Source organism: Penaeus chinensis, chromosome 15 (assembly GCF_019202785.1).
Source record: "Penaeus chinensis breed Huanghai No. 1 chromosome 15, ASM1920278v2, whole genome shotgun sequence".
NCBI classification, from domain to species: Eukaryota; Metazoa; Arthropoda; class Malacostraca; order Decapoda; family Penaeidae; genus Penaeus; species Penaeus chinensis.
This window is the reverse complement of record NC_061833.1, coordinates 13,013,887-13,026,479: the sequence shown is the minus strand read 5'-3', so window position 1 is coordinate 13,026,479 and position 12,593 is coordinate 13,013,887. Positions and strand designations below refer to the sequence as shown.

General features: G+C 58.4%; 1 protein-coding gene across 5 annotated transcripts in view; it reads left to right on the top strand.

Annotated features, from left to right (window-relative positions):
* Positions 1 to 12,593, top strand: part of LOC125032974 (unconventional myosin-XVIIIa-like) — a 259,197-nt gene that overhangs the window by 61,113 nt on the left and 185,491 nt on the right. For 3 of the 5 annotated variants that reach the window (XM_047624403.1, XM_047624404.1, XM_047624395.1), the window contains exon 1: positions 5,676 to 12,593. This exon is cut by the window's right edge. The exons of the other annotated variants lie outside the window; for them this stretch is intronic. In XM_047624403.1, the coding sequence (XP_047480359.1) occupies positions 5,820 to 12,593 (6,774 nt within the window). In that variant the 5' untranslated portion in view covers positions 5,676 to 5,819. Of the gene's footprint in view, positions 1 to 5,675 lie in introns of those variants that run through there. 5 annotated transcript variants of the gene reach the window in all.

Below are 12,593 nucleotides of genomic sequence, written 5' to 3'. Positions count from 1 at the left end.
GGGGAGGGCAGGCGGCTGTCGCTGGCTGGCTGGCCCGGGCACCTGAAGCGACGGCCCTGTGCCTCTACCCCCGCCAGTCTCACTCGCACGCCCGGACGAAGCTTCATCGCCCACCTCACACTCCTGACGCGCACGCACTCACACGCCCATTGATAAGGCGTATCGCGATTGCAGTACGTCACCGCTCCTCCCCTTCCCCCTCGCCTCCCTCCCCCTCCCTCCCCCCCCCATGCTCTCGACACACCTGACCCGGCCGCCGCTATTGATCAGGATTACGTTGTGCCTTTGTGTCGCGCCGCCGAGGGAATTGCAACGCGAGTGCTTGTGTCGTAATTGCATGCCGTCATGGGCCTCGTGAGTGGGACGGCGTGACGGTGCAGGTGCTCGCGCCCTTGAAATGGCAGAGTCTGCGTCGCCGGAAATAGACGTAGGCGACGAGGATGCGTCGTGGAGGGGCTCCGGGGACGCCCTCCTGGCCGCCTTCGAGAGCCTGCTGAGGGAGATCGGGCCTGCCGCCGAGGAGCCCCAGCAGCAGAAGGCCAAGTGGTCGTCAGAGGAACTGCTAGCGTCCTGCCAGGCCTTGCTAGACGACACGCGCGATGCCGTCCTGGCGTTCGACGTGCCCTCGCCCACGACGGAACAGCGGCCGGACAAGTGGCCGGGGCAACGCGCTCGTGCATCATTGCAGTCGCCAGCTGCGTCGTCCGACCCTCTGATCTCAGCAGAACAAACGCACACGCACAAGCGAGATTCCCAGGGCGACCAGGATCAGGACGCAAGGCTCGTGTGTCCTCAGTATTCACATAGATATGGATCAGCTGAGCTACCCGGTGATCGCGTAAACTCTTTCCTGCGACGCACGGCGAGTCCACATCACACACTGCCTTTGCAAGCACAAATGCAACTATCGACGGAATCGCTTGCAGAAGACAGTTCTTTGGAGAGCATGGGGCTGCCAGCCGATCCCTGTGAAACCGCGACCTTTTGTAATTCGCCCCCTCGGAGTGAACCCCTCGACCCCCAGGCAACCTCCCACGTTCGTACGACAGTTGCAGACGCGCCGGGGAGCCCTGCGCCTCGGGTCGTGTCGGGCGCCGATGCCGTGCCTGCAGTCGGGAAAGCGCATTCCGCTGCTGCTGCCCCGACGGAGGTGTCGTCGACGCACCTTGCTCAAGCTCACCGCACTTCCTCTACCTCTGTCGATGCTGGTCTGTGGAGTTGCACCATGCCTCACCTCGCCCCGCCCCTCACGTTACGGGAAAGCCCCTTCGACAACGCCCGGGTCACCGCCGCCGCCGCAATTCCCATATGTCGGGGCGCGACTACAGCAGGTAACAAGTGTTTGATTAGCTCTGCCGTTGCCACCCACTCTCAGGATTCCCCTGTGGCATCTGGCGACACTCTCAACGTCCCTAGCAATTTGCAGGATGCTTCTCCGACGCCGGTTGCCTCTCCAGCCCCTGAGCTTGCATCCGAAGACTCTCAGGTTAATGGCAGCACACTTATCACCTCGCAGATAACTCCAGCCAGCAATGGGAAGTCTCTTGGCGCGGGTATCGGATGCCAGGCCCTTATAGATTTTCCTGAGAATTTGAGAGTCGGTAATACAGCAAGAAATCCTTGCGTCGATAATCCAGCACGCGGCGATTCCCGGGTCACTCTTACTTCATCTGACAGCTTGCAGATCAATAGCACCGCGTCTGACAGTTCTGGGATCGATATCGCCGCACGTAACATCTCTCCGGTCAATATGACCTCGGCTCATATGTCTGAGGTCAATATGACTGCAGGTGATAAGTCTCGTGTCAGTCCTGGCGAGGCAAGCTGCCTGCGGCCTGTACAAGCAGGAGAGAGCATCGAGAAAGGGCTTGTCCGTGACGCGGCCATGGCAGATGGGGCCGCGGGTGTGTCGGTGGGGCCGCCCCTGGGGAACTTCGGCGCTTCCGCTTTAAATTTCCCCTCTTTCGGCCTGGCCCTTCCCCACCTGGCAGAGGGGGAACCCTTTGAGCCCTTGCTCTCCGACACAGACGAGGAGGACTCGCTGCTGAGCTACGAGACGTGCAGCTCCGGCGGCGATGACAGCTACGGCGGGGCATGGTGCTCCTGCTGCGAGAGCAACACTACTGACGGCGAGCTGGGGACGGATGCTGGCAGCGAGTACAGCCTTGGCTCGTTCACGGCCTCTCGTGAAGCCCTGTGGCAGTGGAACCCCTCCTATGACGAGGAGGACCGGGAGGTTGATGACCAGCGGGCGGGCATGGGCGGCGAGGAGGAGAGCGACGCAGGCACGGTGGCATCACGGGTATTAGCGTGGCGGCCGGATCGCCTCCCGTGCCAAGAGCGAGCTGTCGGCGACGGGCGAAATGAGTCAGGCGTCTCGCATCTTAATCAGGATTTGTCTCCAGGCGACCGTCATCTTCGCGGGGCTCGCCGGAGATCGATTTCAGGGGCAAGGGAACACCATGACCCGCTGTGTCTCGGTATGTCACCAGCTGATCAGAACCAGCCCGGATGTGGCGCAGCTCATTCGCCATTCGTGACGGCCGCCCCCCGAATGCACGATGCCCTGGATACGCCGTGTGATCCGCCAGGGGCGCGGGAGAGACTTGTCCCTGCATCGGCCGCCCAACACGTTCTCCCGCCGCGTGTCACTGTCCCGGCACGCGGGCCCGCTTCCTCCCCCTCCCGGCGAGGCGAAGACGCGCAGGATGGCGTGAGTGGGGCAGCGAGGGGGAAGGATGAGTGCGTGGCATCAGTGCCCGACCAGCTGCGCCACCAACGCGAGGTGCCTGTTCTTGCTGCTGTGCCCTCGCTGGACAGGGATAAAGATTGTGCTTGCAGGGACCCTCCCGGGAGGCGGGAGGGCGGTGATTCGCCGCACCATGAGGACAGTGAAGAGGACATGGCCGACATTTTCGGTGACACTCTCTGCACAATTAAACGAAACAAGAAGAAGCGGATCACGGTGATTGAGTGCGAGCGACACCCACCCTCACTCGACGATCCTCTCGCGCCCGGATATGCCGGGGTTGTGGGGGAACACTCAGGGTATACCGGGGGAGAACACGCCTTGTGTAGTCCTAAGTGTGGTGGTGTTCGGTGTTATACAGAGTGCTGCGAACAAGGAAGCACTATTCCTTGTACGCGAAAGGGGGCTGTACATTGTACTCAGGATAATATTAGAAGTCTTGGTGAAAATGACAGTAAGTGTTCTCCACACCAGAACCACTTTTGTACAAAGGAAAGTGCGGAATGGTGTACACAAGAAAACAACAAGGGAGCCGCGGAACACAGAGACGAAAGTGAACGTGTTATATTTCGGGACCCTGATTTGAACCTTTGCTGTGCTGCTGATCACTGCCGGGCGTGTGGCGAAAGTGCGATGCTAAATGAGAATAAGAGTGCTGCGTTGGCAGGAGGTGCGACGTGCGGAGACGCCGAGGGTGCTGAACGACTGGATGTGGATGTGTGTTGTGAGCCTTCTGTAAGACCAGGAAACGAAAATTTTATAAACAATACAGATCTCAGTTGTGTAGAAGATTCCTCTGCAGCTAACACGAAATGCTTCAGTATAAAGTCGGGCTTTAAAACGAATGATATAAATTTTGAAGACGGCATGGAGATGATAAACCACGAAGAGTTAAAACCTGTTAAAGATTTTTCCGTGATGGTTAAAGGAAGTTCAATAACTAAACCTGCTTGTAGTTCTAGCCGCGCTTTTGCCTCTGCTCCTGCTCTTACTAGTGCTTCTGTAATATCGCCTCTTTGCGCTACTAGTGCTCCTACCTCAGTTCCTCCTCCTTTCCCCCCTCCTCCTGCCCCTCCCCCTCTTCCTCTTCCTTCTCTCTCTCCATTTCCTTCTTCATTTTCTCCTCCTCTTCCTCCCCCTCCTCTTTTATCCCTACTCCCTCCTCTTCCACCTTCTCCTCCTCCTCCTTCCCATCTTCCTCGTCCTCCTTCTCATATTCCTCGTCCTTTTCTTCCTCCTCCTCCTTCTCTTCCCCACTTTCCTCCTCCTCCTCCTCCTCCTCCTCCACTTCTTCTCTCTTCCCGTCCTTCTCCTTCTCCCCCACTTCATCACGTGGCCTCCCCCAAAGTCCCCTCTTCCTCTTCCCATCCTCACCCTTCTTTCCCTCCTCCTCCCCCCGCTCCCCCAGCGCCCTCCCCTCCGCCTCCTCAGCAGCTGCCCCAACTATCAGCCGCAGCATCAGAGGCGCAAGCCCGCCCCGCCTCCGGCCCGAGAAGCGACCCTACGGCGCCCCAGCCTCCGTGTGGCTCTGGCGTCGGGGCGAGAGGGGCGCCTCACACACGCTGCTATTTCTCCTCTCCTCGGGAATGCTCCGGGATGCCGAGAATGCTCCTCCCCCCCTCGTATGGCAGAGGCGGTTCCGAACTCGTATCTGTTGAGCGTGACGTGGAGGAGCGAGAGGACCCTCCTCCCGCCAGCTGCGTGGAGCGGAGGCCGCTCGCCACCTTTGTAAATACTCAGCCGAGGGCGAGGGTCGAGGGCGACGCTGGAGCACGTGAGCGCTGCAGCGACGGCGGCGGCGGCGCCTGTTCTCCCGAATGTGAGATAAGAGGCACGTGTGGTATCGGTAATGAGGTGTGTGGCAGGCCTCCTGCGGTCGCACGTCACGCCGGAGGTGGGGAGGTGACGGTGGGAGGGGGAGGGGTGCCAACCTACCAGAGCGACCTCGTGCACGCTCGGCCAGTGAGAGTGCTGGAGGAGGGAGAACATACTGGCGGGGAGCTTTGCGCCCTCCCCTCGACAGGAGGAGCGAGGGGAGCGCGCGTCCGGGGGAGCGAGGGCAAGAGGGAGACTCCAGCCTCGAGCGAGGGCCGAGCGCGGCGTGAGAGGACCTCAGTGTTAGTGGACGGGTGCGACCTGGCCCGGCGGCCGCACGGGAATGAGTGCCAAGTGCTACAGCAGACTGGCACTGGTGGCGGGTGTGCGGGCAGTCGTAGCCATGACACGGTGGGGGAGGCACACGCCCCGCGATATCCGGGGGCGGTGATCGGTTCCGTGCTGGTGTCCGTGGGGGAAATCCTGTGGGAGTATCCTGTGCTTGGGAGTGACGATGAGGCTGCGTGTGATCATGAGGAAGGTGACGTTGATCAGTGGCTATTAGTGCTCTCCGATCAGGATTTGGAGGCGTCTTTTAATAGTGATGGTGAACTAGTGACCATGAGCAGTGACAACGAGAGTGTAGCGGGCTCTCGCCCACCTCACACTTCGACCGCGCCGCAACATCCCGATATAAATAAGTGCCAAAGTTCTATATATGGTTTTAAAATCGCCAAAAACGAAAACGTAAAAGTAAAAAAATTGTTGCCGATATTTACGAGCTCGAGAAGTTCATCAAGTCAAAACATTACCAACTCTGTGACCTTCCGCGTTAAGGGCGACTCGACGTGGCAGACTAGCCGTGCCAACAGGAACTCTGACGTGTGTGATATGCAGATGTACAGGGGCTACGGGGAAGGGGGGCTCCCGGACCTCGCTCAGGAGGCTGAAGGAGGAGGGGGAGCAGGCGGAGGAGGAGGCTCCTACATCAAGCTCTGCGGCGTGAGCCTGGGGTCGAGGCCAGCCTCCCCCGATCCCTTTCCCCTCTTCCGCTCTGCCACCTTGCCCAGGAAAATGCCACAGACGCGGTACTCGTCCATGCCCCCTGGCCCTCCGTCGCGGGCCATGTCACCCCTCCTGTCGCCCGTAACGTCACAGACCTTCGAGTTTCCTTCCGCGTCAGGTATTCCGCCGGAGTTGCCGTCGGCCCAGGAAAGCTCGGCAACGGTGCGACAGGACGAGTCGACACCCCGAAATGGGCACAGTGAGAATGCCCCTAGTACGCAGGGGGTTGCTGCCCGTACCCCAGGGGAGCACTAATGTTACTACTACGGGGCATAGTCGGCAGCAGGCTCAAGTTTCAGCCCCGAATGGACCTTGTAATATAATTGAGATCAAATCTTTGGAAGAAGAGAGTGAAACGGAATGTGTGAAAGAGGGTGACAGTTTGAGTTCGACAAGTGGTGCCTATAATAATTCTAGTAGTCAGTCATTACCTCATTTTCCGGGTGTACCCCAAAATACACCAGATAAACAAGATATATGTACAGTATCTAGTAAAGTGCCTTGTGATGGTGACGCAAAAATCACCGTACCCCTTTCCGGGAGCAACGTTGGTGGCACTGTTGATGCCGCCTCTGGTGGCCCTGTGGCCCCAGGTAGTGACCTAGATGTGACTTGCGGAACTACCACATGCGCTCAGCCAACAAAACCTGCTGGGAAAGCCACCCCGAATATTGAACATAAACAGCCGCTTAATTCCGCCGCACAATCAGCAATAGCTCAAAATGATATTAGGTTAAGAAAGATGAGAACGAGTGAACAATGTGAGAATGACCCCACTCAGGGCGCTGCGGTGCCCCCGGACGAAGGAACGACGGCTGACGGTAAAGCAATTAGTGTCGCGCCCCTTCCACGCCTGCAGGAAGGGGACACGAAACAATCTTTCGACGAGAAACTTGTTATTAATGAAGCGGCAGAGGGACCGGCAGCCAGGCACGGCAGAGGCGTAGCAAACACGTGTCTTAGAATCGTCGAGCCAATTGTTCCTCTGTCGAGCGATTTCCCCGCCCAGGTGCCCCCTCCTTCGCCATCGCTCGGTCCGACTTCCACGACCTCGTCAGGAGAAAAGGCAGAGCCAGAAACTACGGTTATCGCGGCAGACTCCCGTAGCCAAGAGCGCTCTCAGAAGGGCGTTGACGTTATCGCCTCCGCCCTTCCCCCGCCGGAGACGCTATCGAAGAAGCCTGGCGAGCTTCGTCTGCCGGTGAATCCGGATTCTTCAGAAGTAGATAAGAGATTGCCCTCTGCTGCTGCGCCTGCGTCGGGATCGTTGTCCGTCACGAGCAGGGATGCCGCGAGTGTGCCAGCGGAGTCACGCCTGAATGAGAGCAAGCAAGAAACCGCGGGGCAAGATTCTCATTACACTTCAACGACAGCTGATCGGCGTATTGCATTGCAAGGGCACGTGTACGACAACGAGGACGGTATTAGGGATGTGCAATGTGAAGCGAAAGAATCACAAGCGAGTGACACAAAAATGAATATAAACAATACGACTAACGGCGTGCGACAGGGGCACAATGCCGAAATATTACAGATAACGGAACCAGTGAAGGAAGATGCAACAAGTACAGAGAGTGCCAAAATTGTTCCCTCGCCGGTGAAACTTCCCTCGTCACCTTATATTCAAGCGCCGCCCCTGCAAGACGTTTCTACAGGGTTGCACGTTGCTCAGCAGTCTTGCAGTCGTGATAACGAGCTCTCCATTATAGAAGTCAGTTGTACATCGCAGAATATCGAGAAGGAAGCGACTGACGACATACAAACGCGCAGTCACGAACACTCCATCGCTTGCAGTTCAGCAACTGAAAGCGCCTCCTCTTCTCCAGGCACCGCATCTGCCTCGCAACCACCTGCTTCAACGTCTGACAGTGATAGTGTCGAAGGAGAAAGTAATAGAGCGCAGACGGCAGAGCAAACGCGAGCCTCAGTCGGTGAAGACGGCACAGAAACTCCGTGCAGGCCGACATCCTCCCTGGACGTCCTCGGGGAGGCACGTGGTCACGAGGCCGTCCATGGCGATTCCGCGAGGTTGTCTGATTCCGGTGCAGGTGATGTTGACGGTGCCAGTGATAAGCTGTTGGTAACAGATAAGTGCATTAGTGACGAGACGAAAGTGCGGACGGTCACGCCTCCGGGCCTTCAACGTGACAGGTCCGCGGGGAGTATCGGCGGCGGCAGGGGAAGGACACCGAGCAGAGAGGAGAGCGTGGGCGCGGAGCCAAGTGCGCCTGCAGTGGGTCGTGGGCCGGGGATCAGCGAGCGGGCGGCGCTCATCCGGCAACAGGTGTGCGTCCGGCCGCGGTCGCGAACGACTCACTTCCCGCTGGATATCGTGTGCGGTACCAAGCTGCAGTACCAGCAAGGGCGTACCAAGTTGGACCCTCCGGACCGAGTGGCACGGCAGAGGAACTCCTCGCTGGGCCACGTTCAGCCCCTCGTGGTCGACCGCGACGCCACGGCTCGCTCCAAGTCGGCGTCGCGGATAGGCTCGGGGAGCTCGGAGGCCGTTGCAGATTGCCTACGCACCTCGCAAGAATACGGCGCCGGTCAGGAGCCACGCGGGGCGCCCCATGCGGCAGTGAGGTCGGAGTCCTGCTCGCGAACGGAGCGCGCACTGCCGCCCATTCCGCGACCTTTCATCGCACCTCTGGATGCCGCTCTCAAAAATAAAATCAAAATGACGATCGATTCGTGTGGAGATTCGTGTTCAGGGAGCGAGTCGGCGGCCGGGGCTGCGCCTCACGCGCGTGGCGAGCCGCACTCCCCGGCCGTTGACCGTTGTGACTTGGGAAATGAAAGTTCTGTGCCACTTATGAGGGAAATTGTAACTCAAAATAGGGAAGCCGAGCCGCAGCCTACGAAGAACGGTGTGGTCCGTGATGTGAAAAGTGTCGACGAGAAAAACGAGGAGAATAATGGACCGCCAACTTGTCAAAAGGGAGCTGTCGAAAGCAAGAGTGAAATATATAACCGTGGAATTGATATTATTGTATCCGGACCCGAAAGCTATGAAAATGAAAAGGTCGCTGAGGACGCTAATGATGTGATAACACTAGTATTGAAAGATGAGAATAACGTAACAAATGCCAGAAATATCAGTGACGTCATGGGTCTACCTGTTTCGAGTAGCCAGCCCGATGTCATACAGGCATTAGTTATTGATGAGCCACGTGGGGTAGGACCACAGGCAGGTGTTAGTGGTCGAAGTGATTCAGGAGCAGTTATTAGTAATCAAAACGAAACCCCGCCACAACGCATAGCTAAGGGTATGACTATTATAATGCTACCGGCGGTCAGGGATCATACCGATACCCCAGCTGCCAAGGGAGAGACTGATGCTACGTTAAAAAGAGATTCTAGAGTCGATACTGATGTCATACTACCATTTAGCGTTAAGAGTGGAAGTGATGTCACGCAGGAAGAAGCTGTTAAAGACCAAACTAGTGCTATGATGTTGACATATGTTAGAGATCGGGCTGATGTCACGCAACTAACGGACGATAAAAAACACTCTGATAAGGTGCTTCCTTCTCCAAGTGATGTAACACCACTAGAAGAAATCAAAGTTTCTGCAGACGTTACAGTAGTCCCCAACATCAAGGATTCCAGTGATGGAGCACCTACGACCGGGCCCTCAGCGAAGGAACTCCTTGTAAGTGACGAGGCACCGGCACCTACGACGGAACCCTCTTCGAAAGAGCCCCACATCACCCCCCGACGATCGCAGGGACGGATGCCAACCCCGGTGTGCCTTCCTCCCACTCGGGCGAGCGGTGGCTCTGGCTTCGGGCCGGAGTCCTGGTTGAATGCGATCCCCCTCAAGTACGGCCGGGAGAGCGAGAGGCCCGCCGCGAAGACCAATAGCCAGAGTGTCGAGGGGAAAAGCGTGAAGTGTGGTAAGGATAATCTCTCCGAAGGGAGTGTTGAATCAGGCGGGAAAGCATCCGCGGGGAAGAATGATCTGTTCATCGAAGAAGGCCACGTGGACGGCGGGAGCGAAGGCAAAGAAGCTGGGGTTACCGCGACGGGGAGCTTGCCTCGAAAGCGCGCAAGAGATTCGCTACTGCTTAGTAATCAGACAAACATTCTCTTCATTGACGAGTCCTCCCCAGACCTGTGTGATCAAGAAGTAACGTCAACATCAGACATCAAATGCGAGGACAAAAGCGATGTCGATGAGAGCGCCCCTCCCCCTCCCTCGTCGCCCCCCGAACCACCTCGTCCTCCGCCACCCCCTGCTGAGTTGCTGCAGCCGGACGTTTACATGACAGGCGGAAGCATTGAAGACGGCAACGAAGATGGCCGGAAGGATATTCGTCCGTCAGTTGCAGACGAGTTTGAGGGATCGGCTTTACCTTCCCACGCAAGACCGGTGGGCAAGCCTGCTTCACGAGACGACGAACAGGGTACGTCGCAGAGCGAGGTGAGCGTCGTGGTAACGAGTGTCGAGGAAGTACCTCCGCCTCCTCCCGTGCCCCCGCCCCCTCCGCCGAGGGAATGTGATCGCCGCTATTCCTTGCTAGGAAGGGAAGGATCGCAGGACGACTACGAACAGGCTCTGGAGGTGGCCACGCCGGATCCTGGCCACGGGTTCAGTCACAGTTGCACCAGCGTTGCCACGGTTGTTCGCGTGGACACCCCGAATCAGCAGCCACCCAGCCGTCCTCCTCCGCCCGAGGACGACGAAGCGGAGGACGTTTTCGTTGATGCCAGCGATGACGTAGCGCTGGTGGTCGCGGATGCTGATGCATCGGATCTTCCGGAGGTCGATCAACACCAGCAGCTCCAGGCCTCGTCTCCCACCCTGAAGGAGGCCTCGCCCGCGACTTCAGAGCATTCGGCAGGAGAGGCAGGCTTCGGGAAGGGCGCACTCTCGCACAGCGCATCAGACACACATTCTTCCGGGATGTCAGGCACTTCTACGGCTGATATGTCGGCAACGTCATCTCGCAGCATGACGGGAACGCAGTCAACGAGCTCGTCGGGAGGCATGGCCAAGGCAGTGAGAGCAGACGCAAGGCGCCCTCTGGTCCTGATAAGGAAGCCGGGGAGTGACGCCCCCGAGGACGGCTCTGTTTCGTCCGGCGGCCACACGACCGACCCTGACTTGTTGGCCTCCGCATCGGCTTCGGCCTCGTCGACGGGGTCCGAGACGTCGTGGACATCGAGCGGCGGCCCGGTGGCGCGACGAGACCTCCTGCCGTTGGACGAGGACGAGGACGAGGTGCAATGGCGCGCCCTGTTGGCCGTGAACGCGCCGGAGAGCGAGGAGGAGCGCACAGGTTACGAGAGCGATGAGGACTTCGACACGATGGACGCGGAAATGCGCCGCCTGGAAGAGAAGCTGCGCAGGTTCGAGAAGGAGCTGGGCAACGTCCCGGAGGACTCGTCAGGCGCCAGCGAGACCAAAATGAAGGGTTCCTCGGGCGGAGCCCCGGGCCCCATGCTACGTTCGGAGGACCTCGAGGCTCTCCGAATCTCCCCACTGCCGAAGGTGTTCCCCGCTGTCTGCAGGGCCAAGACCAAACACCTGAGTCTCATGACAAAGCTCGACCTGCAGCAGTACGGAGAGTCGGACAGCGAGTCGGATAGCGAGTCCGATCGGGTCTCCAGCGACTCGGACTCGGCGGACTTCTTGTTCGTCAAGACGAAGATCAAGTTAAAGCCGGGAGACCGAAAGTGCCGCTCGCTCGAACAGAGACGCTCGAAGAATATGAACATTTTGAACGAGTCTCGCGATGCAAAGAAGCGCGACCAGAAGCCCTATGTTTGTGAGGATGGGCTGGACCTGAGCAACCTAGCCATCCCTCGAGACCCAGCAGAAGACGACTCCTTCAGCGTTGGCTACGAAGACCAAGAGAAATTCGACATTCCTCCGCCTCCCCCTCCCCCCGTCGAGTACATCCAGCAGTTCGGCTCGGACTCTGACATCGGGAGAAACCCTACACTGCCGGAGGGTCAGGGCGAGCCTTACCCCTCCGAGATGCCCTCTGACGAAATGCTGGACGACGACAGCACCATGTACTACAGCGGCGAGGACCAGGCCCTCCTGGGGTACATTTGGCAGGAGGAGGACGGCATGGCAGCGGTCGACTTCGAAGGATTAGAGGACTTCCAGAGCTTCAAGGGTCAGAGCGCCCTCATGTTCATGTTTGAGGACGACCTCGACGACGACGCCGAGGCCGGGGAACATATGGACAACGGCGACGTGATGGAGTACGAGCTGAAGCAGCCCGCGGTCGAGCCACAAGCATGCGACGACGCCCTGCCGGCGGAGCCTCCTGGCGGCGCCCCTCCGCGGACTCGCCGGGGTTCTCAGAAGGGCTCAGACCGAACGTTTGTTTCTGCATTTAAAAACAGCTTAAAGAAAGCTAGCAAGTATCTGGGACCAAAACTAGAGAGTTATCAGAAAAAGGAGGCCAGCCACGACGTCGCCCCTCAGCCAACAGACTGGTCGGCCAATAGTAATAACAGTAATAATAATAATGTAACAGCTAATAACAACAATAATAACGACAACAGCAACAACAACATCGACAACGATAATACAAACAACAACAACAACAACAGTGATATTGGTTTATTAGATGAGACCAATCTACCGCCGACGTATATCACGCGACGCTATTCGGGCGGGCTGGGCGAGGGCACCGCGGGCGTATACAACGTGCAGAGTGGGCGCGTGGCTCCGGCCTCGGCTCTCGCGCACCCGAGTGATAGCGAAGGCCCCGACCGCCACTCTTGCAGCTCGGGGGAGTACTACGCCGCGCCCGCCCTCTGCGTCAACACCTCCGATGAAGATCCCCCCGCTCCTCCGAAGCGTCCTCAGGAAGCCCTCGGCCAGCCCCCGGCGCCTCCCCCGAGATGGGTCCAGCGAAGGTCCTACGTTGCCAAGGACGTGGATTCGGATGCCCTGATGCGCCGGCTCTCGCAGACCTCCCAGACGTCCCAGGAAGGATGTTGG